General features: G+C 43.7%; 12 protein-coding genes across 12 annotated transcripts; 5 read left to right on the top strand and 7 right to left on the bottom strand.

Moving 5' to 3' along the window:
• Window positions 1-481, bottom strand: BO97DRAFT_24051 (uncharacterized protein). The gene has a single exon (XM_025690784.1). It carries the CDS (start codon window positions 299-301, stop codon window positions 35-37), a length of 267 nt encoding a protein of 88 aa, XP_025545739.1. The 5' UTR covers window positions 302-481; the 3' UTR covers window positions 1-34.
• A 277-nt stretch (window positions 482-758) lies between these two features.
• Window positions 759-1567, bottom strand: BO97DRAFT_449054 (uncharacterized protein). Its single transcript, XM_025698854.1, has 2 exons — window positions 1444-1567; window positions 759-1394 (listed from the first exon to the last, which is right to left on the bottom strand). Exons 1-2 carry the CDS (start codon window positions 1495-1497, stop codon window positions 843-845), a joined length of 606 nt encoding a protein of 201 aa, XP_025545738.1. The 5' UTR covers window positions 1498-1567; the 3' UTR covers window positions 759-842.
• Window positions 1568-3134: 1567 nt separating this feature from the next.
• Window positions 3135-3703, top strand: BO97DRAFT_401728 (uncharacterized protein). Its single transcript, XM_025694350.1, has 3 exons — window positions 3135-3332; window positions 3389-3417; window positions 3471-3703. The coding sequence occupies exons 1-3, from the start codon at window positions 3171-3173 to the stop codon at window positions 3649-3651; spliced, it is 372 nt and encodes a 123-aa protein (XP_025545737.1). The 5' UTR covers window positions 3135-3170; the 3' UTR covers window positions 3652-3703.
• A 584-nt stretch (window positions 3704-4287) lies between these two features.
• BO97DRAFT_358478 (kinase-like protein) lies at window positions 4288-5788 on the top strand (the record flags this gene model as incomplete). The annotated part of the gene is made up of 5 exons (XM_025692259.1): window positions 4288-4571; window positions 4620-4948; window positions 5000-5298; window positions 5360-5525; window positions 5616-5788. The coding sequence occupies 5 exons, from the start codon at window positions 4288-4290 to the stop codon at window positions 5786-5788; spliced, it is 1251 nt and encodes a 416-aa protein (XP_025545736.1).
• Window positions 5789-6522: 734 nt separating this feature from the next.
• Window positions 6523-7176, top strand: BO97DRAFT_23986 (uncharacterized protein). Its single transcript, XM_025690778.1, has 3 exons — window positions 6523-6580; window positions 6640-6838; window positions 6892-7176. The coding sequence occupies exons 2-3, from the start codon at window positions 6647-6649 to the stop codon at window positions 7096-7098; spliced, it is 399 nt and encodes a 132-aa protein (XP_025545735.1). The 5' UTR covers window positions 6523-6580; window positions 6640-6646; the 3' UTR covers window positions 7099-7176.
• Window positions 7177-8342: 1166 nt separating this feature from the next.
• Window positions 8343-9093, bottom strand: BO97DRAFT_23982 (uncharacterized protein). The gene is made up of 3 exons (XM_025690777.1): window positions 8913-9093; window positions 8545-8862; window positions 8343-8449 (listed from the first exon to the last, which is right to left on the bottom strand). Exons 1-3 carry the CDS (start codon window positions 9018-9020, stop codon window positions 8426-8428), a joined length of 450 nt encoding a protein of 149 aa, XP_025545734.1. The 5' UTR covers window positions 9021-9093; the 3' UTR covers window positions 8343-8425.
• A 1089-nt stretch (window positions 9094-10182) lies between these two features.
• BO97DRAFT_401722 (uncharacterized protein) lies at window positions 10183-11281 on the bottom strand. The gene is made up of 3 exons (XM_025694349.1): window positions 10598-11281; window positions 10502-10539; window positions 10183-10450 (listed from the first exon to the last, which is right to left on the bottom strand). Exon 1 carries the CDS (start codon window positions 11000-11002, stop codon window positions 10616-10618), a length of 387 nt encoding a protein of 128 aa, XP_025545733.1. The 5' UTR covers window positions 11003-11281; the 3' UTR covers window positions 10183-10450; window positions 10502-10539; window positions 10598-10615.
• Window positions 11282-13913: 2632 nt separating this feature from the next.
• Window positions 13914-14634, top strand: BO97DRAFT_409560 (uncharacterized protein). The gene is made up of 2 exons (XM_025696090.1): window positions 13914-14287; window positions 14341-14634. The coding sequence occupies exons 1-2, from the start codon at window positions 14084-14086 to the stop codon at window positions 14596-14598; spliced, it is 462 nt and encodes a 153-aa protein (XP_025545732.1). The 5' UTR covers window positions 13914-14083; the 3' UTR covers window positions 14599-14634.
• An 85-nt stretch (window positions 14635-14719) lies between these two features.
• Window positions 14720-16693, bottom strand: BO97DRAFT_447451 (uncharacterized protein). Its single transcript, XM_025698784.1, has 6 exons — window positions 16578-16693; window positions 16420-16520; window positions 15796-16373; window positions 15424-15746; window positions 15182-15358; window positions 14720-15121 (listed from the first exon to the last, which is right to left on the bottom strand). Exons 1-6 carry the CDS (start codon window positions 16651-16653, stop codon window positions 14775-14777), a joined length of 1602 nt encoding a protein of 533 aa, XP_025545731.1. The 5' UTR covers window positions 16654-16693; the 3' UTR covers window positions 14720-14774.
• Window positions 16694-17297: 604 nt separating this feature from the next.
• On the bottom strand, window positions 17298-19184 carry BO97DRAFT_474195 (uncharacterized protein; the record flags this gene model as incomplete). The annotated part of the gene is made up of 6 exons (XM_025700302.1): window positions 17298-18124; window positions 18181-18589; window positions 18635-18786; window positions 18838-18938; window positions 18984-19035; window positions 19082-19184. 6 exons carry the CDS (start codon window positions 19182-19184, stop codon window positions 17298-17300), a joined length of 1644 nt encoding a protein of 547 aa, XP_025545730.1.
• A 651-nt stretch (window positions 19185-19835) lies between these two features.
• Window positions 19836-20443, bottom strand: BO97DRAFT_447449 (uncharacterized protein; the record flags this gene model as incomplete). The annotated part of the gene is made up of 2 exons (XM_025698783.1): window positions 20239-20443; window positions 19836-20189 (listed from the first exon to the last, which is right to left on the bottom strand). Exons 1-2 carry the CDS (start codon window positions 20389-20391, stop codon window positions 19836-19838), a joined length of 507 nt encoding a protein of 168 aa, XP_025545729.1. The 5' UTR covers window positions 20392-20443.
• Window positions 20444-21859: 1416 nt separating this feature from the next.
• BO97DRAFT_358494 (uncharacterized protein) lies at window positions 21860-22405 on the top strand (the record flags this gene model as incomplete). The annotated part of the gene is made up of 1 exon (XM_025692260.1): window positions 21860-22405. A coding segment is annotated over one exon (546 nt), but the record flags the coding sequence as incomplete, so codon positions are not given.
• Window positions 22406-22890: the final 485 nt, after the last annotated feature.

The following is a 22890-nucleotide window of genomic DNA, read 5'->3' as shown; positions in this document are numbered from 1 at the left end:
ATCTTGCAACTACTATCATCCTTAGTACAACCGGCTAATCAGGTCTGTGGAGACGTACCTTGCGATCTGACATCAGAAATGCTTTGCACTCATTTCCTCCTTCACAGTAATCAAACACCGGCGCGGAAAACTTCTTGTTCTCTTCAAAGACCTTGTTCACTTCTGCCATCTCTTCATCTGTGGGCGTTTTGTCATCTACACACAGATAACCAAGGTGTTCCATCGTGTGGGAAGCGAAGTCGAATGAGATGAGCTGTGTCCCCATGGGCAAGTTCCCTTGCCGGTAACTGTCCTCAGCCATTCCGACAACGATATGATGACTAATAATTAAAGTGTCAAAGTAGTTGGTTTTAATATTTTTGGTGCAATACTGATTGAATGCTGGTGAAAATTGGTAGCGATTACAGAACAGGTTCTATTATTTAAATACTTAGAATAGTTATATCTTTGTCTTAACATTGAATTTTATGCAGTTGTAGAGCAAAGCAATGCTTGACGATGTGGATTGCACAGATAAATGATGTCGGTAGTCTCAAACCGTAGCATAGGCGCCCTGAAGATGCACGAATGCTTGACCAACAATCCGATTCAGTACGTGATTATCTGTGGATTACAGACATACTGCTCGAAAAGATTGTGACATGCCATCGACGTGTACAGAGCTCAAAATAGAGAGCAGGTGTGGTTAGTGAATCTAGAACACAGCTTTTCACTAGATGCAATACATAGGAGTTAGGAATTTGTACTCATAATAGTGCATTAAAGTCTCGATTCTTTCGTTAGATGTCATTCCTTACTTGGAATATGTACATTGGTACTTCGCCTTCTCTGCACTTAGGCGACTAAACCCGTGCATCCCATCTCATCCATAATTCAAATTTGCGCCTCATTTGGATACAAACCCATAGCGCTCCATGTAAAAAGAGGCATAAGAATGATACTGACTTGTGCAATATAGTTCTAGACACACCAAAAGCCGCAGCTTTGAACAGTTTCCCAGCCACGAAAAGCCTCGTTCGAAAGGTAACGTCCAGCATAGGATGATCTGCTTGCCATATCAAAAGCCTTCCAGGAATTGTTCTCTCAAGAAGAGAGTAAGGCACAACCTTGAACCCGTCATTAACAGCAATTGGGCAAAAAAAGGCACATCCTCGCTGGTGTCTTGCAGCGGCTCGTAGTCCGTCTCCCCCAAACAAGGGCTGAAAGTCCTGGTCATTGCGGTGCTGTATCACAAAAGAAAGAACATCAAGAAAGAAACCTCCATGGTAAAGAAGGAATGCCCAACCAAAGACCGACTTTCTCAATGCTTGGATAGGTATTGCAAAGCTGTATGTACTTGCTTCTATGACAACAAATGGGCTTTCGACTCTCCGAATCTGCAAGGCATTCCATGGCTACTCAAAGTCAAAATCTTGCGGCCATCTCAAGACAAGCAGTACTTACTTCAATCGTTAGAGTATGGATCAGGGTGATCCCGGCTGATAACAAATGTATCATGGCTGAAAATATCTCATGCAGCACTCTTAAGGGAAGCGATGCTCGAGTTTCATTGTCGCTCTGGGAGGTCATATCTTCAATGAGCTGTGGAATCGGGTTGAAAGGGCAGGATGATATCTGAGGCTTGTGACTAACTAAATACCCACAAATTTGTGCCATTGGAAAATGAATATTGAAAGTGCAGAAGTCTCACATTTAACATCCCGTACAAGATTATCCTACTGCTGGTTTTCCGGCTTACGATCATTATCGTCTGTAACTACTGCCTTAGTTCGTGGTAATCCAGTACTAAGGATATACCAATCAGATAATTGGCCCGGTAATTCTAGTCTCAGTCACCCCCAAGAATTGCTCCCTGCGAAAATGATTTATCAATTTGGCGTAACTTGGATAATATTTCAGGCACCACTTGATCGGACAAAGATATCTAAAATATTTGTCTTGCATTTTTGATAAGCTTGGATTCAGGCGGTTTCATGGGTAGTGCGGTATCTTGTCCAGGCGAGGTGATTCCAGATGTTCTAGCTCACAACCAGCTTTTTAATACAACTTGATGTAATTAAGGTGATAAATCAATTACCTTAGGTCGTGACCTAGACCTTTATTATTAGACACCGGGTCATTATCAAGAGCGTTAGGACTCTAAAGGTAGGCAATGAGAGCTTTTCTGGCTTTGACGCCAGTGGTATACAGCGCAGAGGGCAGCGTCGAACAAATTCGACTGGCGGTTTGAGGGGAAAAACTCGAAACTAGTCGATTGTCTATTGGGGTGTGACTATCTATCATTGAAAAGTCTCTCTTTAAACCATCGGGAATATTTGACAGAGATTGGTTGGGCAATGCATCTTCTTGAATTTGGAAGCGCCAGTGCACAAGATGTTGACACTGTTGATGTTTTGTTGCATTAGCATCTATCTATCCTGATGAATGAAGATGTCTTCAAGAACAAACCTTACTAGGCTTTTTCGAAACTCATTGAATTTACTATGATGAAGCACCATCGATGGATAGAAATATGCAGAGACACGTGTGTATTGCTCGCGATGGATGAGTTTCTGACAGCGGAAGAGCAGACCGATTATGGAGTATGGTGGTGTAGAATCATGAAAGCATCGTCGAAGGCTGCACCCTCTCAAAATCAAACAATGGGTCGAAGTAGACCTCTCAATCTACCAAGGGGTCCAGGCGTCTGCAAGTTCTGCTCAAGTTATGGGTTTGAGTATCCCGTTGTGTAGAAACGCTATTCCGAAAATAGTCGAAAGTTGTTCGCGCGAACAACTTTCGACTATTTTCGGAATAGCGCCAATATCCCCCAGGCACTTAGAAAGCCTTTATAACATTGATTTCTGATATTAAGTCAGTCTTTTCATAGGTACATGTGACTCTGTTCGGGCAGCTAACTCATCTCGAGATACATCTAATCTAATTTACGACTGTTAAGTATCAAAAGAGATATTCGATTGTTATTTTGTGTTTCACCAACTGTAGCTTGTCGTTTGCCAGGTGGCACACCACACTAACACAGGTCTTTTTTAAAGTATACACAGCCTCTCATTCAACAGCCAGAGAAGAGTTGTATACTTAAAGGCCAATGCGACCTCGAATTTGGTTTTTTTGGACCTAGAAGCACTGAACATCTTGTGCGGCCTGCAATCTGAAAACTACCCACAGCAATGTCTTTAAACACAGTTCGCAGTATCTCGTCCACTACCAAGCGGAGTATTCTCAATCTCCTAGGCAGAGTGACTGAGGAAGATGTCCGCAAGACCAACGGGTCTTCCGGAAGTCAATGGGTTTCCTCTTTACAGAAACTGAAAGACGATGTGGAGTCTCAGGTACCAAACTTTTTTCCGCTACCCTGCTCAGAATCGAGTTGACCGTTCTCATTCAGTACGACTCAGTAACCGGATACGAGATACAGTACGTCTTCTCGTCATTCTACTCACTATGCAGAGCTAATACGGACTTTCCAGAGGTGCTAAAGCTCACAAATCTTCGAAAGACCCAGCAGATCCTGAAGATGTCATCACAATTGGCTTTTATAGTCAAAATGGCACACGGCTACTCAGTGGCCATGTTCATGAGAATGGAACCTACAAACTTGCTGAGAGTCGTGCGGGCAAGGGCAAGGGAAAAGGGCAGGGATCGAAGTAAAGGATTTCCACGATGGCGGCGGAGGAAAGACACCGGGAGATACTGTGTTTTGAAGCTTGGTCAGGCTCTAATGCCTAAATGGGATAGGCTCCTATTTTGTAAACCATCAAATAAAGTGCCTATTGTCTGAACCCAGAATTTCATGAACTGTATCACGCATCTGAAGAGATACAAAATTTGTCCTGTCATGATATAATCAGTATGTATTGAGTCTACAAAATCGAAGGAGAGTCAACCTTCAGGCTAGCAACACAGTATATTGGTCAACCTGAACTTGTTATTCAGTATGAGTATTGAAGAAAAAGGCCGAGAACAATTGGCTCATCGGCATTGCCTGATACCCGGAAGTTGCTCCTTTTAAAGTTTAGAGCTAATCCGGAGACGCTTAGCGCAAAAGAGTGGTCACAGCTTCTGAACTCAGCCGACGAGACTTGGCAAGTCACGGGTGGGGAATGACGCGGGCTATTTAGGGTGCCACGTCGCGTTCGCCAATTATCCATGTTCAACCACCATATATGGCTGCTAAGGATGATGATTTCGATCAAGAAAACTTCAAATTTGGGCTTATACCTCTCCAAAATCTGCTCATGCTCGGGAAATCAGCAGAGTTTGTTTACATTACGCTCCAGATTGAGAATGCCGCTCTGGACAGCAATCATAACCTCGTTGAAGTCCTTCTCGACGGGCACCACCACCTCAGCACCAAGAACAGATTATCTACAAGATGCACGGGTCTTTCCGACAAGTGGATTTGAATCCATTCAAGCCGATCATCCAGTTGAGGAGGAAGAGCTGCCTGACTATCAAGCACACCGATTTTACCCCGTTCGAATTGGCGATATTTTCGAGAGCCGCTACCAAGTAGTCGCAAAACTGGGCTACGGTTCTTCCTCCACTACATGGCTGTCCCGGGATCTCGCGTATGTTTTCGAAACATAGACATTTTTGTATCTAACTAAAGAATGTAGGAACAATCAATATGTCGCCTTAAAGGTCTATGTGCATACCTCATTATATCACCGTGAAGTTCCAGTTTACGAACATATGGATCACCAGTTACGAACCAGCCCGCACCAAGGACGACACAATATCCGGAGATTGTTGCATTCGTTCAAACTTTTCGGGCCAAGTGGAACACATACAGTTCTTGTTTTCGAAGCGGCACAAATGAGTCTGCGTGACATGAAGCTAGTATTTCGGCAAGATGGATTTGACGAGGAATTCGTCAAAGGGGCAGTCACTGAGCTGTTACAGGCTTTGGACTTCCTTCATACTCAAGCAAATATTGTCCACACCGGTATATCTTCCTTGTACAGTTTTCATGTATATCCCTTTACTAACTTGATAGATGTTCACCCTGGAAATATGCTCCTGGGTACGTATAATAGCCAGCTACTGAAAACCTTAGAAGATAAAGAATTCAGTTCTCCGGTTCCCCGCAAGCAAGTCTCACCCACTCGAACCGTATATTTATCACGCTTGATGCGTCCTACAGAAGGTCCAATGCTGCTATCCGACTTTGGCGAGGCTCGTATCGGTCAAGGACCTCATGGTGGTGATATTATGCCTCTGGAGTATCGGGCTCCTGAGACGTTGCTCTGCATAGGTTGGAGTTATCCAGTTGATATTTGGAGCGTTGGTTTGACGGTTGGTCTCTATCAATCGCCTCTCGTTTCTTGAACAGTGTACTCTTATTGACTCGACTTAGGCCTGGGACCTTCTTGAACCGAGAAAACTTTTCACGGCTCGTGATGAAGATGGTGACCTCTATGATGCGGCACATCTCGCCCAGCTCATTGCCGCGTTAGGACCGCCACCTCCTAATTTTCTGCGCAGAAATCCTGACAGAAAAGGCGACTTTTGGGATCGTGATGGTATGTTAAGCATATTTAAACTGAACACTAATAGGACGATGCAGCCGAGCCATAATCATTATTTGTGTTTACTGACTGGATTCATAATAGGCAAATGGCTAAATCTTGCGCCCATTCCGAATAGGCGGACATTTGAAGCACTAGAATCTCGACTCGAGGATAAGTCAGGCTTCTTACGTTTTATACGAAAGGCTCTTACCTGGATGCCCGAGGATAGAGCAACAGCGAAGGAGCTCTTGCAGGATCCTTGGTTAGCTGGCTGAGGAGTCACAAATACGTCTGACTGTGCCCCAGAGTTAACCTAATAAGGATCCATGACAGACTACGGCATGAAGATCGCAATCGTTCATATGGAACCATGAGCTGTTTTACCTCTCCATCCAAGGAGCTTCCGATTATAGATAGTCTTTAGTTATCAACAGCCTCATTATGAATAAGGATGGGAGATAAACTTTTCAAAATGATAATTCTTGTCACACGCATCGTTCCATGATCTAGCAACTCTACCTCGAAAACCTAGATATGGTTTTTAATGAGGGAGAATCAGGGCTTGTTTCTTCTTCTCAGCTGTCCGGGGTTGATTGACTTGTCTTAAGTCGTGTATCGTCACATAATCAAGGCACATGGCGCTGTTTTCCTACGTCGAGCTTCAATGGCTTCATAATGTGGGCATTGTCGTAATTTTGTACAGAAAGCAAGAGGCGCGTTCTTCTTGGTTTTAGTATTGACCAAGATAACGGCTTTGTATAGTGGAAGAGCCAAGATATATCTAGAGTGTATGCCTAAGTAGAGCATATTATTGATATCGTGCAGAAACAGTTACTTGCTAAGAATTTGTTGTTCAATGACCTCGGGTGGTAGGTTGACGAAGAGCGGAGGGATTTCCTAGCAAACTTGGCGCGACCGTGCCACCGCCAAAGGACTATCACGTGACTTTCTGCCCAACAATTCCGAAATGCTTCCCCTCGTTACCTTTTCACCCCTCCTCAATGGAAGACGACAATAGATTGCATCACCGCACCGACAAATCACTCTTGATACAGGCCTTCATGTATGCGTGCTTCTCTCCCTCCCAAGATTGTGAAATGTAACCATATCTAACAATCATCCTAAGTACCGACATGATTCGGTCCCTACCAGACGAAGCCGAAACAGTTCGACTAGAAATCAAGCGGATGATCGCCAGCGCAGACGGGGGAGACACTTTGGCTGAAGTCGATCGACTGGAGAGTCGAGATGGCAGGGTACTATATATGGGTGCTTCCCTTGGGCAAAAAATAAGTTTCTTGATGCAAAGCTTGGAGATTCGACCGGTTTGTTTTCACGCCTGCATCGTGCTTTCACTTTTTGACCTGGTGCTTGACAGGACTGGGGCTGGACACTCTGGCATTTCCCTGTGTCGAAACGAATTTTGAATGAACACCATAACATGCAACTTGTTCCCTTGTCGGGGAATTCTACTATATCCCCGGGCGGACCATTGCCTGAAGGCTTTCTTACACATATTACTGAGGAGGAGCTCACGCTTAGTCCGGGATCGACCGTCATTATATTCATGAAACGATCCTCCTGAGACTCCGAAAATCTGCTCGGTTCACTTTTGTAACATTGAAGCATATTTCTATTTCGCTTGGCCTCATGCTCCAAGAGTCCATAGTGAGCAGCGCATCAAAATTCAGCTAATTGGCTAACATGATGCTACTTCACGATTTTGTATATGGTACCAATTTGTATGCACCCCACCATTGATTTCTCTATTGCATCCAGGCTGAGCGAACGGAACCTCATTCATATGTATCTGATTAGACTGAGGCTCTTGTTGCAGATCCATGCATTGGTTGTCAAGTCGGCTGATAGTGCTGTTCGTTTGGTTCATACTTGTATCCAAAATTTGAGGTTGTGAGCTGAAAGCGATCGGGTTCAAGCGTGGCTCCTGCTGAGTATAGCATTGTCGGCCTACAAGATGCGGGGATTCCTCGAGGCCGGATGGTGGTATAATATAGGGCATTGGGTCGAAAACTTCCGAAGGAAATCGGGCTGCATCTTGATCAGAAAAGGGTATATTGATATTGTAATGGTTTCCCTCCAGATTGGGCCGTTGAAAAATATAAGGAACTGGGTTAATTAGATCTGGACATGTATCCGTTTGAATCACACTGGACCGTTTAACTGAAATGGGCTGGAACATTTGAGAATCAGGAAGCTGGCCGTCAACAAACTGGTTGTGAGAGCCATCCAGGTTCAAAGGTTGACTGTTATAAGCCTGTGGGTCAAAGTAAACTTCGGGTAGCGGCATTCTACCAATGTTTGGTCTCTCGCTTAGCTTTTCTGGTTCTGTTGAGCATTGAATTGCTAGATGTTGACTGACGCGATGATCTGAGTCGGCTGATGCAGCGGCTTGTTGATTCGCCCACGGTGCGTCTCCGTCTCTATGACCTGATGAGTTCGTTTCATCCTGGCGTTCAGATGTGACCGAAAAGCTTTGCAGAGCCGGGCTACCATCTATCTGGCCAACATTTATCTGCGTCGGCTGGCGATTGAATAATCCATCATGTTGCAGAAAGTCCTCTTCTGTTAGAGATACTTCAATTGGTCCCCATAAGAATTCAAAAGCGTCACGAGCGAACTCATCAACTAGAGCGAACTGATTGCTCATGACAACGCCGCAATCCCTAAGATTTTTGATTTCTTGGTCACGTTTCAAGCCTTTCAAGGGGAGCTTTCTCAAGCTATATATCTTATTAGTCAAAGTAGACGTTATGAGATGGAATGAAACTTACTAGCTGTCGGTCACATAGTTGGGCAAGCGAAAAAGAAGGCCGAGAAATGTTAGACCATGAGTAAGATTATCTCCTGTATCGGCAAGTTCTCGGCAAAGCAGATCTAGCCTCCGTCCAATATCACTCCAGGCCATAAGACGTGCACTGATCAATTCAGCATCATCCCCAACAATCTCAGCTTTTGTAATGAGATGTATAGCTCTTTCAATTTGGGCTGACTGCCTATACTGGTGGCAAACCTTCTTGAGAAGATAATGGAAAACGACCTTGAGAAGTCTTAGACGCCAGGTATCTCTTTCTCCACGCGCTTCTAGCTGCAGAAGGAAGGTATAAGTTTCGGCAATCGGATAGTTTAATTCAAGGTCGAGGGTCTTTTCAGTACTGAAAAAACTTCGCATGTTGGTTCTCCATTGTGGGATTTGTAATGATAACGCTTCCAGGTCGATAAGTTTGCGGTCTTGTGGGGCTTTCTTTTTTCGGTTTTTTCTTCTCTCCTGGATCTGTCTCTTTGAAACAGCGGGTATATCTCTCCAAATATTGGACAAGTTTTTTATAAACTTGTGATGTCAGTCTTTTCTCATTCATCATACACAAGAGATCGGCTTACTTCATTGTCCGAAAGTAGATTCTTGATTTCACGATGGCCTCGACATTCTGCTTCAATGCAAGCAGACTCAAGTTTCACCACAATCATTCGACTTTCAGCAAGACCCATTCTGTGTAATTTGGCTGAAATGCGAAGGTAAGTCTGTTGGGTGGATTGGAGGGAGAGGACCACAAGTCTGTTGGGTGGATTGGAGAGAGAGGACCACAAGTCTGCCCCTGGGAGACAAGCGCCGTAACCCCGCTTTTGCCAAGCGCGGCTAAGAACACTTTTCGGACATGCCCAAAACGAATCAATTCTCTGAGCCTACAGCCGAATACGTCACATCACTCGCAGCAACTACTCTGCCACTCAGGTATGGCCGAGGCCGTTGTCATTTCCCACGGCGCGGCTAAGAGGGGATTCCCGAAACAAGAAGATGAGTGGCCTTTAGGGCGTTCTGCCTTTTGAATGCTGAAGATATACTCGATTTATTCTTTCTTGATTCAGTAAACTTAAGTATCCTGTGTTAATTCCCGAGGACGGAGACTGGACAGCATCCTTTCCAACTTCGGAGAGTGGACTGTGTAAAACACGATTTTCTTAATTTAACAAAGCGGATGCTGCAGTGGCGACCAGATGACTTCTAGTCATGTCTTGGAAGTGTGGAGTACATTGCACCTGGAAGGTTCAAAATTGGTATTAATGATACATTAGCACTTAACTCCTCTATGAAACGCTTTACATACGTCTCAAGGTCTCTTATTTCATATAATGCCGCAGAACAATTTGTTCTTTATTCTTAAAGTATAATAGAGAGGTATTTTCCCGGTATTATCTTATAGATTCAAGAAAACTTCCATATTCTTTATATCCAATAGGGCTTTAGTAAATTTTATATCCTGCATAATACTCAGCAAATAAAGTATAATATTAGATCGGCTTCATAATAAGCCTGATAATAATAAAAAGAATTCTTTAATCACTAGTATAATTACTGATACTAAACTCCGATTATTGAACTGCTAAGAAAACCTATATAAAGATACAGCTAATTCTACTTTGAAGAATAAACAATCATCAATCATTTTCAACATAAGACTAAAAGCCGGCTTTCGAGACGGGACAAAATTAGAGTTTATGCGAGGTAATATTAATGATTAAATTGGCACTATCAGTAACTCCAAGTCAATAATAAATTCTCAGAGCAATGTCTAAGGGTGTTTCTGCGCAGTTAATGGTATCCATGTCCGAGGATACGATTCGATATTTGAGATAATAGGTATAAAAGTAGCTTCGAAACTCTACCCGGCGGCTTGGCTTCAGCACCAGGTGATAATTCCAGATTGTCGTTCAAATTTGAGGAGAACGATAATAACTAATTTTCCTATATACAGACTGTATTGATGGTTTATTTGGAAAGCGAAGCCAACACATGAAATTCTTTGTAAATGAAATGAGGAATTAAGTGAAAGGACAGAAAGTTGACAAGGAAGCCAATCGAGAGGTACTTGAGAATTTTATAGAGTAGTGAAGGAGATGATTGATATTTGAAAGTTTCCCTGTATTTGTTGTTAGAATATATTTGCAATATAAAACTGTCGATCACTCACTTTTGAAAAGTGCATTGTATTTCACTCAAAATTCTAAGCTTAAATGAATTGTTAGAATACCGATATTTAATTAACGTTTCCTCACAGAATCCTTACGTTCATTCTTCAATTTGATCAAGGTATCCTGCCAAGTCTTTGACCCCCTCCGACTTTCTCGGTAACTGTTGAATCTGATAGTGGTTTGATATCCTTCCGAGACACATGAGTTCGGTCATGGGAAACTTGCTGAAAAGTATGGTCGCTCATATCGCCGAAACACTGAGTGGCACGAGCCTTAGCGCTGATTGATCTCGCGGCGGTACAGTGTCCATTGGACGATCCAATGAATTGAAGCACATCTTCCTCAGCGCTAATGTTGTCAAAGCTATTGAGCCTTTCATTTAAATGTGGATGAATAGTACTCGCCACATTAGGTGGTATAGAGGAGCTTGAGTAAGTCGAAGACTGATTTTCATGTGACATATTTTCATGCGACTGGGATATTTGATACAGATATCGCATGCTTTTGAGAACCGAGTATTCAGTGAAACTGCGACGGCCGACAATGAGCAATAACAGATTTTTGTTGAATGAAGATTTTGTCGAGTTGACTGCAGTCTTGGTGAGGCGGGGTATAATCACGTGATATATCACGCAAAATCTTATGCGTCAAATGCAGCGACCTCAAGTGAGTTCAGCGTATGGGATTCTGCCATTATTTGAGTGTCATGTTCCTGATTTACGAGATAAATGTGGAAATCGCACATCAACCTCACAATATCACATGCTAATAATGCCTTCAAAATCGATTTCATTATCCAAGTAGCGTTTCGAGAAATATGCCCATTTTGATTCACGCTCGGTCCAAGGGTCGATGAAAAGTGCGGTGTATTGGGGCTGCAAGGAGTTAGGCATCAACTAGTCTTACATTGCCATCAAGCGCGTGGTACACTCTCTTTGTCTGGACAGTGACTTAAGTACGATGCAGGACGATATTCTTTTTTTTTCGGATTTGAAAACTATGTTTCGTTACGTCATGTTGGCCTTGATTATCCTTTGTCCGATTCTATTGCACATAGGAGACCATGATTGGAATTACTTGTGAGGAGACCTATTTTAGTATTTGTCCTCAGTGAAAGTTCTAATTAGAAAGTTCTATCAACGGAGTTGGAATAATAACTCCTAATAGGATGGAAAGGCTATCAATGAAGCCGTCGTTCACGTGATATAAGCAGAAACGTTTGTGTTGATAATCTGACGCTGGTCTAATTTGGTATGATCTTATACCGTGGAGCTAACTTAGTTATGCGGCATGACACAACCCCCACCGCCGGCCGTGGAAAGCCAAATGCTTTCGGGAATAATGCCCGACAAGTCAGCCAGCTATCGCATGTCCTGCAATCCCATGTTTCAACAGTAATGCAACCCTTTACAGAAAGCAAGATCAAGGTCGCTGCTTAGTCTTGGTCTGAGAAGCTTACTTCGTACAGGGGAATCTCGATATCATCGCTTTGTTCTTACTCGGGGTGATAAAGAGAAAGCTATGTATTGCATTCATAGCATTCATTGTAAAATAAATTTAATATTCATTTTCGAAGGCTTGCTAAAGGATATCATCAAACTCAAGCGATCCAAGTGTGGTGTTTGCTCTCGGACAGCCTAGGGGTGGGGAATGTGGTAACTTTGGTAGACTTAGAGGAATACGTCCAGGTTATGTGCCTCAGCACATCTTCCCCGGTTCGAGAGTGGATTGAGCTTGCACGGCCACAGTTTGGCATGTAATGGAAACCTAAAGTGGGTCAGTTATATCGGAGAAATCTGAACGAAACCACGTGACTCTGGCTAGTCAACCCCCGTACCTGAGTTGCAGAGTAGTTGCTGAGAGTGATGTGACGTATTCGGCTGAAGGCTCTCAGAGAACTAATTCGTTTTGGGCATGTCCGAAAAGTGTTCTTAGCCGGCTTGGCAAAAGCGGGGTTACGAAGGGCGGTATTTTAGTCGCACTGCACCGGCCGCCTCGAAATTAATAAACTGCCCGGAGACTAACTACAAAAAGCAGTCTTTGCAATCAGGGGTACTTTCTACCCGCTGCTAAGCATATCACAGATTTCTGCGGAGGAACAATGACGTGATCGAAAGGCGGTCGGCATTTCGACTAAGCTCCATCTCAAAACGTAGCCTCACCAAATGAAGTGGCTTTGATGCGTTTGCAGTCCACGCTGGATATGGGCCGACCTGACTTTCAAAATGTGCGACCCATTCATATACTATTTACGGACTGCCATGGCTGCTGAACACTGTCAGCTTGGCAAACCACGCTGCCATCCAACCCGTCCTTCCGCTGCTCCGTCATCAGGTCTCCTCAAATGGTCCCAACACACCTTGGATCCTGGAACATGGCCCCTGAAGACACTCCGCCCTCTATGAATGCTTTTGAGACCAGTGATAAGTTCTCGGATGACGAAGTAACATCGTCTTCTGAGAGTGATGACACAGAACCCACGCGTATTTCAAGACCAAGGTAGGTTGCCTGTCAGACTTGAGACGTATCTCTATTTCGTTTCGAGCGTACTAAATATCTTCCTTACATAGGTAATCGAGTTGTTCTTCTTGTAACCGCGCCAATCAGCGACTCCTTTCGATCGATAGTGCGAGCAGTCGGACGTGCACAGCCATCGAGCCCCGAAATCGACAGGGAAAGCTTCGACAACAGTGTCCTTCCACAACTTGTGGTTCTCATTATGGCGTGCCGATTCTTCACCATTTCTCAATCCAGCAACGATGGCAATGAAATTTGAGAAATCTCCATAGAGTATGATTGGGCAGAATGATACTGTTGAGGCCACAGTGTGAATATGTTCACCTTATAAATGTAGTCTGCGCGGTAATTCGGGAGGCTTGGAGACTGAAGGAACACGAAGTCGGTGCTGAACTAAAGTATTTTTGCGACGAATACTGGTAATATGTCATCAAGTTCAATTTCATGGGTAAGAACAAACAAATCAAGTATACCTGATATCGCAACCGTCCTAAATACAGCAAAAAGACAGCTTCCCAGTGCGAAATCCTCGGTGGCAGGCCCGAGAGGATGACTACTCCAGACTCCAAATTCGTCAACGCCATTGTAATCAAACAAATATTGGGTCGCTAAGCACGAGATTATGTGATCTGACGTACGCGCTGACTTGAGTGGGAAAAGGCTTCTTTGCAACTTTCGAACTCACAGCGATCAGGGGGAGAGGTGGAAACGAGGGCGAAACGGAACGAATATTGAGAAGGGTGAGTCACGTGAAGTATGGCAGGGGTTTATCATCCCCATAGGCTCTTTTCACCGCCCTTCCAATTCAGCCAATAGTTGTTATGAAGAGTCACGAGACATACCCCACCTCAAAAGCGACCTGCTTCGTCCCCTCACATTTAAATGCCCCTCAACAACGCCCAAATGTTCAACAACGAAAGACAACAAGAAAGGGGTCCTGCCCGTCGCTCTCTTCTCATCCAGAAGACCTATTATCAAAACACCGTTATTTCTACTTGCAAAAGGTTACATACGGTCAATAAACCTCGTGCGCCATCAACTTGTTTTGACGCTTGACCTCATTCATGTCTTCATCCGACAGGCCTTCGGCCTCATTTATCCCTTTGCAATCGGAAAAGGTCAAATTTTACGCTACGGAAGCATGGAAAGAGGTCAAGCCGGTTGCTGAATCCTTACCGAGACCGAAACGCAGTACGATTGCACGATTCTTCGCAACAGATGCCTGCGACGATCCAATCAACTATGCAATTTCGGAGTATTCAGCAAAGGTCAGAATCCTGGAAAAAACTTAGCAGAGCCTTGATTCTGACAGCTTTGGTAGGGGCTATCACAAACGACAAAGGAATGCGAAACGCGGGAAATATTGAGCTATAAAAGAGGGGGTCTCGTCGTGTTTCCTGGGAAGGCAATTGTTGGTCAAACCTTCACAATAATGATTCCTCTTGAAGTGTGTGGGGAGGTATATATGGAAGGGTTGGCCTTGGATACAAGCCACCATTATCATATTTTCAGGGAATGTAGCGTCGAAGTGTCGGAAGGTGCCAAACTAACGGTACTGGTAATATCTGATCTTACATGAAGTGTTACTGATAATTAATTGATTTGCGCTCTATCATGCCGGCCTTGAAGCTTTACATATTATCATACCCCAACTACAAGTTTCTCTGATTCTGGTTTATTCATTATTCAACAGATCGAAAGGTAGCTATATCTTTGATATACGAAGACAGATCGAGGTACCACTAATATTCAAATTCAGATCGAATGGTGAATCCCATTCTCGAACCCTTGAATCACATTACCGTAAGTCAATTGGGTCTGATAGTGTGCGGTTTCAAAGCCTTGAGCGATATCATAAAGATTAGACATGCTCTCTCTTTGGATGCAAATGTCATCTGGGAGGCGTTGAGAAAAATTGCCGGAGCTTAAAATCCCGAATGTGTGACCATTCACATCCTCAAAACCTTCAGCGATATTCTGGGAGATCACTTCCTCGCCTGCAGCGTGATAAAGCACATCCTCAAATCCTCGGACCGCATTATCGAAGGATGGAGAGTAGGATGTTTGACCATGCGGCGAGGGTCCAAAAATGGAGACTTTCTCTAGGATGAAATATTTAGGTTTTAAGCGCAAAAAGCACTAATTAGATAAGGGAAACGTACCCTGATGTATACCTGAAGCAGGCAGTGTAGAACGCTCGTCTTCCAAACTATGGATTGAGACAACATCTTTGTCTAGTCCTGAGGTGTTCTGTATTGACAAAGACATGTTATAGCTACTCGCAGAATCATGATCGGCTCTGAATTGTAATTGATTCAAAATACTTTGATGTTCGGGCCCTACAAACATATTTAGCAAAGAATGATTCCAGAAAGCACGTGAACATGAGGTAGACTCTAATTACCTGGATTGTTACCCGGGGAGTTGTTGTCTGGTATAGTTATGATGTCAGAAGATGATAACCGGCCTTGTATTTGGTCTGAAATCACCATAGAGTTGGTGGCCCCTGACCGACTAGACCCAGGTAACTTATTTGATTTAGATTTCCTGTTCCTTCGGGTTAGACGCGATGATAGGATTGACCCAGCTCGTTGTGTTATCTCATATATGATTTGAGAACCAATGCCGTGCAGGTCGTATTGTGCGGCAGTATGTGGGACATTGATCGAAGTTAGATGAGAAACGACAAAATCAAGATCATCACGTTTGTTGAGAGATATCTCGAACCTTCCGCACTCAGTAAAGCTAGAATGATTGATTGTATCCGAATACTTACATCCATGCTGGAGCTACTCCAATTAAGAAGAATGTGCCATACCCGCCCAAGTGTTCTGCATAGGTATTCCATATGAGACCAGCCTTGTAGTCATCCTTGAGGTTCTTTTTGACGGATTCGACATCCTCTTTCCCGTTAGGATCAATCAAGGTCGTGCAGTAGCGCAAGACGCGTTCTGAGAAGATTCGCACATTGAATCTTTCGCAGATCAGCCGAACAAAGAGGTATGTCGCAGATGTATAAAACGCCCGGTAGGTTACAGAAAGTCGGTCATTCTCTCTGCTTCCGTGATATAGTTGGCGCAAGATATTCGCGTCCCATTCCAGGCTCACTCTCATTTTGGCTGTCCAGAATTTGGATGGAGCTGCTCTGATTTCCGCGATGAGTGAGAGGGTTTCTGGTGTTGGTAGAATGTCCTTTTCAGTGGCCCTGCCGATGCGCTCCCGAGCATCTCTTGCTCTTGTACGAGATCGCTCTATTCCAGAAGACTTATTGTCATTTTGACCGAAGGCGTTGAACAAAGAAAGCCTCAAATCATCGGAGAGAAACTGCTTGTTACAGATGATAAATTGAGTGGCCTATGCTTGTTAGACTTGTATAGTGATTGTGCTTGTCAACCCTTACCCGTCGAAGAATATCAATTTTGCCAGATGCATTACTCGATACTTGGGTGGCCTGAAAGGAACAGACTGCACTAGTAGGTTCCATGTCTGCTATTTGATATTCTCAAAAGCGGTTGTCAGGTCAGTCTTAACAAAGAGGAGGGGGCCGGCTCAAGTCACCAATAAGCATGCCTGCCGCAGTATACGTGGGTAGGTGCGCTGAGAAACTGCGTTCAGGATAAGCCAACGAGTTCATGAAGCCAGACGAAATATCTTATTGTTGATGAATATACGAGTCGTCGGCCATCAGAGCTTTCAACTGTATGATGGCTTAGCAATAGAAACAAATGGGCGATTCCAATGATTCTTAGATAGCACATCAACGTTGAAGAAAGGAGCAAAAAGCGGGGTAACCTAGCAGTCACGGGAAGAAACAAGGAAGCTGATTAATCACGAAGATGTTAGTGACAACCAATAGCAGGCCGGGACAACGAGCTGCAATCTTCAAAGCGTGGTCCGAACGCTAGCAATAATTATGAATGAGGTCGAGCTTCATGTCAGATTTCAGCCGCCGTTTCATGTAAACGAATCTACGCACATTCCGAGAGCATCTGCAATTAAATATGTTTGGGGAAGCATTCTTTCAAGACAAATGATGTCAGCAATGTTCCGAATCTTCTGGCACCCGGTCGTCGTGCTCATATTTATGGCGACTACATACCATGGGACAATAAATCTAGAAGTGATGGTAGCATTAATTATAAAAAGCTTTGCTCTTGGGATTGTAGAAAGCCGCATGCAAGCGAAAGAGAAAGGTACATTCGTCAGCAAGTTATCGCAATGCGTTTTGCAAAAAAAAAAAGAGCTAAGAGAATTCAAACTCGGTACATTTTCTTATTTCTAGTACGGCCATACCATCATGTGCAATTTCTCTTGATGGTCATCCTCAGCCAAGCTGATAAATTCCCGTTTAGCCCAGTCACTCACCATTCTAGCCTGTTCGTACTCTTCCGGTTGGACCATGCCCCCAATCGGAATGAGTCCTTCGTCTGCCAACTGTTGCACGATGGTGGATAACCCCTGAACAAGATTTCTTTCGTTTTGATGTTCTATTAGTTCCTCCTCTGTAAATTCAACTGGGCACGGGCTGCTATAGCCTAATCGCGTCCAGAGTGCAACTATTTTAATCAGAGCCTCGCGCAACGAAAATGTGTCCTGTCGCTCCCAACATCCTGAGATCAAGTTTAACGGGTCGAGTCTTGTTGTAAGGTATGGATTCCTGGAGACTCTTGGCCGTATATTGTTGGCATTTTTAGTGCCCTCATAATAGTATTTGAGAAGTTCCTTCTCAAGCAAATTTTGTTGACTGGTACGAGGACTAGGTGAAAGCTCTAGCATCTGTGGATGGGGGCGCTGCAGACAGATAGGTGCTACAGCTGCCAGCTGCCAGTCAATTATTGAAGTAATTTGGTTTGTATCCGGATCAATAAATATGTTATCAAGATGCAGATCGGGATGTGATAAAGTATTGAGCGGTTCACCGGTCTCTGGTCCTGGTATGAGGTAGGGTGAAATTCTTAGATAGCGCTCGAGAAGAGATCGGTATTCTTCTGGACTTTCTGGCTTGTCAATCGAGCGATATGGATTGATTCTTGGTCTTGCTTGAGACTGCGCCCAAGAAAGTTCATTTTTCCCAAGAGCCATCGCATAGTCGGCAGGGTTTGACCCTTAAAATGATTAAGCTGGTGAGCCCATAAAACGGAGGGAATCTGGTTGAGCTTACATGGACCCCAATCGAGTTTCAGGAATTTTCTTTCAGATTGCCACATTCTGCGGTCGTTTGAAGGACCTATCGTGAACCTGGAAAGTTTCGAAGTCTGGCGCACTTCCGGTAATGACGCACTGTCCAGCATTGAATCTAAGCTGTCATAAACAGGAATCTTCGAGCTCAGGACAGACGTATGGTATATGCAGCCATGCTTTGAAAATGACACCGATGTAAGTTTCTTCTCTATATTAATAACCTGGTCTATAATCTCGCATCGTGATGGCATTGACATCTGGGCCCATAGTTTGCCCAGTGCTTGTCCTCTAGCCTTTTCTTCGAGAATATACTCTGATCCTACCGGATTTGATGAGTCTGACGACCAGGTGTAGATTTTAGGGACAGGCAATCCCATGATTTCGCGAATCTGGCTTTATTAGTTTATTTAACAGCAAGTGATATCAAGACGTACAAACTGACGAGTTGCCACCTCGGAGGCAATTGTATAGAATGCAGGGCCTGCGTTCGGGTTGGGCAGTCTGGCAACAACTTCATCGCCATTGCTCATAGTCAATACGAATGCCTTATTGAACTGCCCTTCAACACATTTGGAAACTTTCGTGCCTGGCAATCACTGTCAGATCAAGGACTTATAGACAAGTTGATGATGAATACATTGTAGTCCATCTCCTCCTATGGCTTGGATACTTGTATGAACAAGTTGACGCAAGTCAAATTTCAGGTAACGTCTTGCAAGTTCTTTTGATTCTCCGTTTCTAGAACTTTTAGTCAGATGGAATGATATGGAGTAGACAACCTACAGCCACCGATATCGCTGGTACCCGAACAGATCACATTCTTCAATAGGGATTTCTGCTGGCGAATTAGTCAAAACTAACAGTCTCTGAAAACAACATACCTGAGCCATCCGTGAGAGTCCGAAAAAGAACAGGTTGTAGTTCTGACTGCATATTTTTCACACATTTAGAGAGTTTAGATCTGATGATTCGCGGCACAGCCATTGAATATTCCCTGAGAGGCACAGCTGTGAAAGAGCAAACTGGGAGTCAACTAGGAGTATTTATACGGATTAATGGCCAGTTCGATGACTAATCTGCGGGACAAAGCTGGCGGGCCGGTTACAATAGCGGGTCGCTTACCGAAAACGTTATCCCCGGAGATCCGGGATTTGGCCTGAGGTCTTAGCACTGCCTGTGAAACACGAGCGCACAACTTAATAAGTTTGAAAACTAATTGCTTTATGGATTAATAATGTCTATTGGACCTACAGAACATTAGTCAAAAGAAGCAAGGATCAAAGAGTCCAACATTATGTACAAGCTGAGACTGACAAGAGGCGGAGGGTCTTTCCGTTCTCGAGTCCAAGATGAGCTTTTCCACGACGGCACCTATTCTGATAAGTCGTTGAATCTGCATTCATCGCCTATAATAACTGAATGAAAAACCAAAAATATGTGTTCGAATATTTAGTGTACTACTTGAAGAATCATCGCGGTCGAAGAATAGTTTGTAGATATCATTCGCCAGTTGTAGATGGCAAACAAGAACATCATCACGTTTATGCTAACCGATAGAGTCATCGAGCTAGTGCAGGCATTAGAATGAGGTTTGGCAGTAACTAATGCCGACAAGAGCTTTGTTTAGACTTGACTCTACTCAGTATTTTCAACCGCAGATGCGACATCATCAGCTTTGAAGTTCTCCCCAAGACCAAAAGTGATCTTCTCTCCAATGACCTGGTGTGTACCCTTGTGTCCGCCAGTTTTCCCCTTGATGAAATTCTGCACTGTCCTATCTTCTGCCTGACTGTTCGCCTGGATTATCCCGGTTGCCATTGTTGGATCTCTAGTATTTCGGTGCACATCAAATCGAAGGTCCTTGGTCTTCACGGCAGTTTTTGAAGTCTGGTTATCGGCAAAAGTGAGGTTCTTTAAGGAATCGGAGTTTTCGCGTATTTTCTTAGCTAACCCTTCGAATGCGGCTTTGGAGATTTTCGACATTGCTGACTGTTTTGTCGATTAGACTTTGAGAAGACACCAACATATGGATACTTACTATGTGGTAAAACTTATGGTAAATTCGCACAGCCTGAAGATTGTGGATGGTTGGAATTGTAATACTGAGGGAATGGAGAGCACTCGTTATATATGTAGGGTGGTCCCGATTGACTAGACTGTATTGCTGTTGATAATCATCATAACCTGTCATATGCCCTGCTAAGATTCACATATGTGCGGCCTTCTAAGTAATGAGTTTGTATGGTCAGAGTAGGCACTGGAGGACGAAATGCGTTGCGCAGTCGCTTGGCCATCAGCTCGAGCGATTTTGTGAATCTCGGTTGGCAAGTCACAAACCCTCCAAATAGTTGACGCTCCCCAACCTGTCTCTTCTGGTCTCTGATTTGCAGAAAGAAAACTTATGGGGGCGGGTTTTGCTTGCTAGTTGCTTTTGAGATTTTAACAATCCCTCGAGCTAAATTCACCAATATTACCGTATGATTTACAATCATGGCGTTTGCATGGATTCGTTTGGTAAGAGATAGGATACGTGCGACCCGTTGTTTTTCTGGGTGGGTGGATTACGTGTCAGATGAACACATGGTGCTTAGTGAGAATCGTTCTTGAGGACAACTTCATTCCTGGATAAATGGACGCTAATGCAAAAAACATCAACAATGTTGACACCTTGTGCATTAGCGCTTCGAAAAACCCAAGAAGTTACATAATCCAATCATTTTTTTTCTAGAAATATTTCCAATGATCTGAAGATAAAGTTTTCAATAGTAGATAATCACTACCCAATAGACTATCAACCATCGTTGAGTTTTCCTCTCAAATCGCCAGTCGAATCTTGTCACTGCCCTCTGCGTTGTGAAGACGAATATCGTCAAAACCCGAAAGCACACTATTGTCTACCTTCTGAATCCTGTTGCTTTTCAAAAAGGCCCAGTGTCTCGTAATTGAGGTCTAGAACACCAATTAAGGTACTAAGGCTATCACCTTGATTACATCTAGTTGTATTTTAAAGCTGGTTATGTGCTAGAACATCTCAAATGGCCGGTCTGGACACAAACTTCCGCAAGACCCATGAAAACACTCGAATCCAACCTTATCAAAAGGCAAGAAAATACCGACTAAAACTAGGCATTGTCTTTTTGATCGAGCGATGCCCGGAAGATTATCTAACTTACGCCAAATCGATGAATCATTTTCTCAGGGAGCATCTCTTGGGGGTGAATGAGACTAGGCTGACTGGGCCAATTATCTGATCGGCATACTCCGGATGCTCGATTATCAACAACCTAGGCAGTGGATATAGACGATAGTGATAGTAAGCCAAAGCCATAGCCGTGAGATACTCTTGTAGGGTGTTTTTAATGTGATGCTCCTGCGCTTTCAATACTACTTTTCCAATAGCACAAGTTTATGGGTATTTAGTCACAAGCCTTAGATATCAAATTGTCTTTTCAACCCGATCTCACAGCTCACTTTAGATATGACCTCCCAGAGCGACAGTGAAACTCGAGCATCGCTTGCCTTGAGAGTGCTGCATGAGATGGTTTCGACCATGATACATTTTTTATCAGCCGCGATCACTCTAATTCACAGTCTAACAATTGAAGTAAGTACTGCTTGTCTTGAGCTGGCCGTGAGATTTTAACTTTGAGTAGCCATGGAATACCTTGCAGATTCGGAGAGTCGAAAGCCACTTTGTTGTTATAGAAGCAAGTACATACAGCTTTGCAATACCCATCCAAGAATTGAGAAAGTCGGTCTTTGGTTGGGCATTCCTTCTTTACCATGGAGGTTTCTTTCTTGATGTTCTTTCTTTTGTGATGAAGCATCGCAATGACCGAGACTTTCAGCCCTTATTTGGGGGAGACGGACTACGGGCCGCTGCAAGACACCAGCGAGGATGTGCTTTATTTTGCCCAATTTCTTTTGACAAAGGATTTAAGGTTGTGCCTTACTCTCTTCTTGAGAGAACCGTTCCTGGAAGGCTTTTGATATGGCAAGCAGATCATCCTATGCTTGACATTACCTTTCGAACGAGGCTTTTCGTGGCTGGGAAACTGTTCAACGCTGCGGCTTTTGGTGTGTCTAGAACTATCTTGCACAAGTCATTATCAGTCTTATGCTTCTTTTTACATGGAGCGCTATGGGTTTGTATCCAAATGAGGCACAAATTTGAATTATGGATGAGATGGGATGCACAGGTCTAGTCCCCTAAGTGCAGAGAAGGCAAAATACCAATGTACATATTGCAAGTAAGGAATGACATCTGACGGAAGAAGCGAGACTTTGATGCACTATTATGAGTACAAATTCTAACTCCTCTGTATTACATCTAGTGAAAAGCTGTGTTCTAGATTCACTAACCACACCTACTCTCTTTTTTGAGCTCTGTACACGTCGATGGCATGTCACAATCTTTTCGAGCGGTATGTCTGTAATCCACAGATAATCATGTACTGAATCGGACTGTTGGTCAAATATTCGTGCATCTTCGGGGCGCCTATGCTACGGTTTGAGACTACCGACATTATTTATCTGTGCAATCTACATCGTCAGGCATTGCTTTGCTGTACAACTGCAGAAAAATCAATGTTAAGACAAAGAAATAACTATTCTAAGTATTTATATAATAGAACCTGTTCTGTAATCGCTACCAATTTTCACCAGCATTCAATCAGTATTGCACCAAAAA

The sequence above is a fragment of the Aspergillus homomorphus genome (assembly GCF_003184865.1).
Source record: "Aspergillus homomorphus CBS 101889 unplaced genomic scaffold BO97scaffold_108, whole genome shotgun sequence".
Lineage (NCBI taxonomy): Eukaryota > Fungi > Ascomycota > Eurotiomycetes > Eurotiales > Aspergillaceae > Aspergillus > Aspergillus homomorphus.
Note: the sequence above shows the minus strand (reverse complement) of the source record. Positions and strands in the feature narration are given on the sequence as shown.

Bases quoted from the DNA above. Each gene is read 5' to 3' on its own strand.
- BO97DRAFT_24051 (XM_025690784.1), bottom strand. From the start codon at position 301: ATGGCTGAGGACAGTTACCGGCAAGGGAACTTGCCCATGGGGACACAG.
- BO97DRAFT_449054 (XM_025698854.1), bottom strand. From the start codon at position 1,497: ATGATACATTTGTTATCAGCCGGGATCACCCTGATCCATACTCTAACG. The intron at 1,395-1,443 runs GTAAGTACTGCT...GACTTTGAGTAG, and splicing joins TCCATACTCTAACGATTGAA to CCATGGAATGCCTTGCAGAT.
- BO97DRAFT_401728 (XM_025694350.1), top strand. From the start codon at position 3,171: ATGTCTTTAAACACAGTTCGCAGTATCTCGTCCACTACCAAGCGGAGT. The intron at 3,333-3,388 runs GTACCAAACTTT...GTTCTCATTCAG, and splicing joins AAGACGATGTGGAGTCTCAG to TACGACTCAGTAACCGGATA. The intron at 3,418-3,470 runs GTACGTCTTCTC...CGGACTTTCCAG, and splicing joins GTAACCGGATACGAGATACA to AGGTGCTAAAGCTCACAAAT.
- BO97DRAFT_23986 (XM_025690778.1), top strand. From the start codon at position 6,647: ATGATTCGGTCCCTACCAGACGAAGCCGAAACAGTTCGACTAGAAATC. The intron at 6,839-6,891 runs GTTTGTTTTCAC...GGTGCTTGACAG, and splicing joins AAAGCTTGGAGATTCGACCG to GACTGGGGCTGGACACTCTG.
- BO97DRAFT_23982 (XM_025690777.1), bottom strand. From the start codon at position 9,020: ATGGGTCTTGCTGAAAGTCGAATGATTGTGGTGAAACTTGAGTCTGCT. The intron at 8,863-8,912 runs GTAAGCCGATCT...TGACATCACAAG, and splicing joins ATCTACTTTCGGACAATGAA to TTTATAAAAAACTTGTCCAA. The intron at 8,450-8,544 runs GTTTGCCACCAG...TGAATTGATCAG, and splicing joins TCCATTATCTTCTCAAGAAG to TGCACGTCTTATGGCCTGGA.
- BO97DRAFT_401722 (XM_025694349.1), bottom strand. From the start codon at position 11,002: ATGCGATATCTGTATCAAATATCCCAGTCGCATGAAAATATGTCACAT.
- BO97DRAFT_409560 (XM_025696090.1), top strand. From the start codon at position 14,084: ATGTCTTCATCCGACAGGCCTTCGGCCTCATTTATCCCTTTGCAATCG. The intron at 14,288-14,340 runs GTCAGAATCCTG...CAGCTTTGGTAG, and splicing joins TTTCGGAGTATTCAGCAAAG to GGGCTATCACAAACGACAAA.
- BO97DRAFT_447451 (XM_025698784.1), bottom strand. From the start codon at position 16,653: ATGAACTCGTTGGCTTATCCTGAACGCAGTTTCTCAGCGCACCTACCC. The intron at 16,521-16,577 runs GTGACTTGAGCC...ACCGCTTTTGAG, and splicing joins TGCGGCAGGCATGCTTATTG to AATATCAAATAGCAGACATG. The intron at 15,747-15,795 runs GTAAGTATTCGG...TGAGTGCGGAAG, and splicing joins GGAGTAGCTCCAGCATGGAT to GTTCGAGATATCTCTCAACA.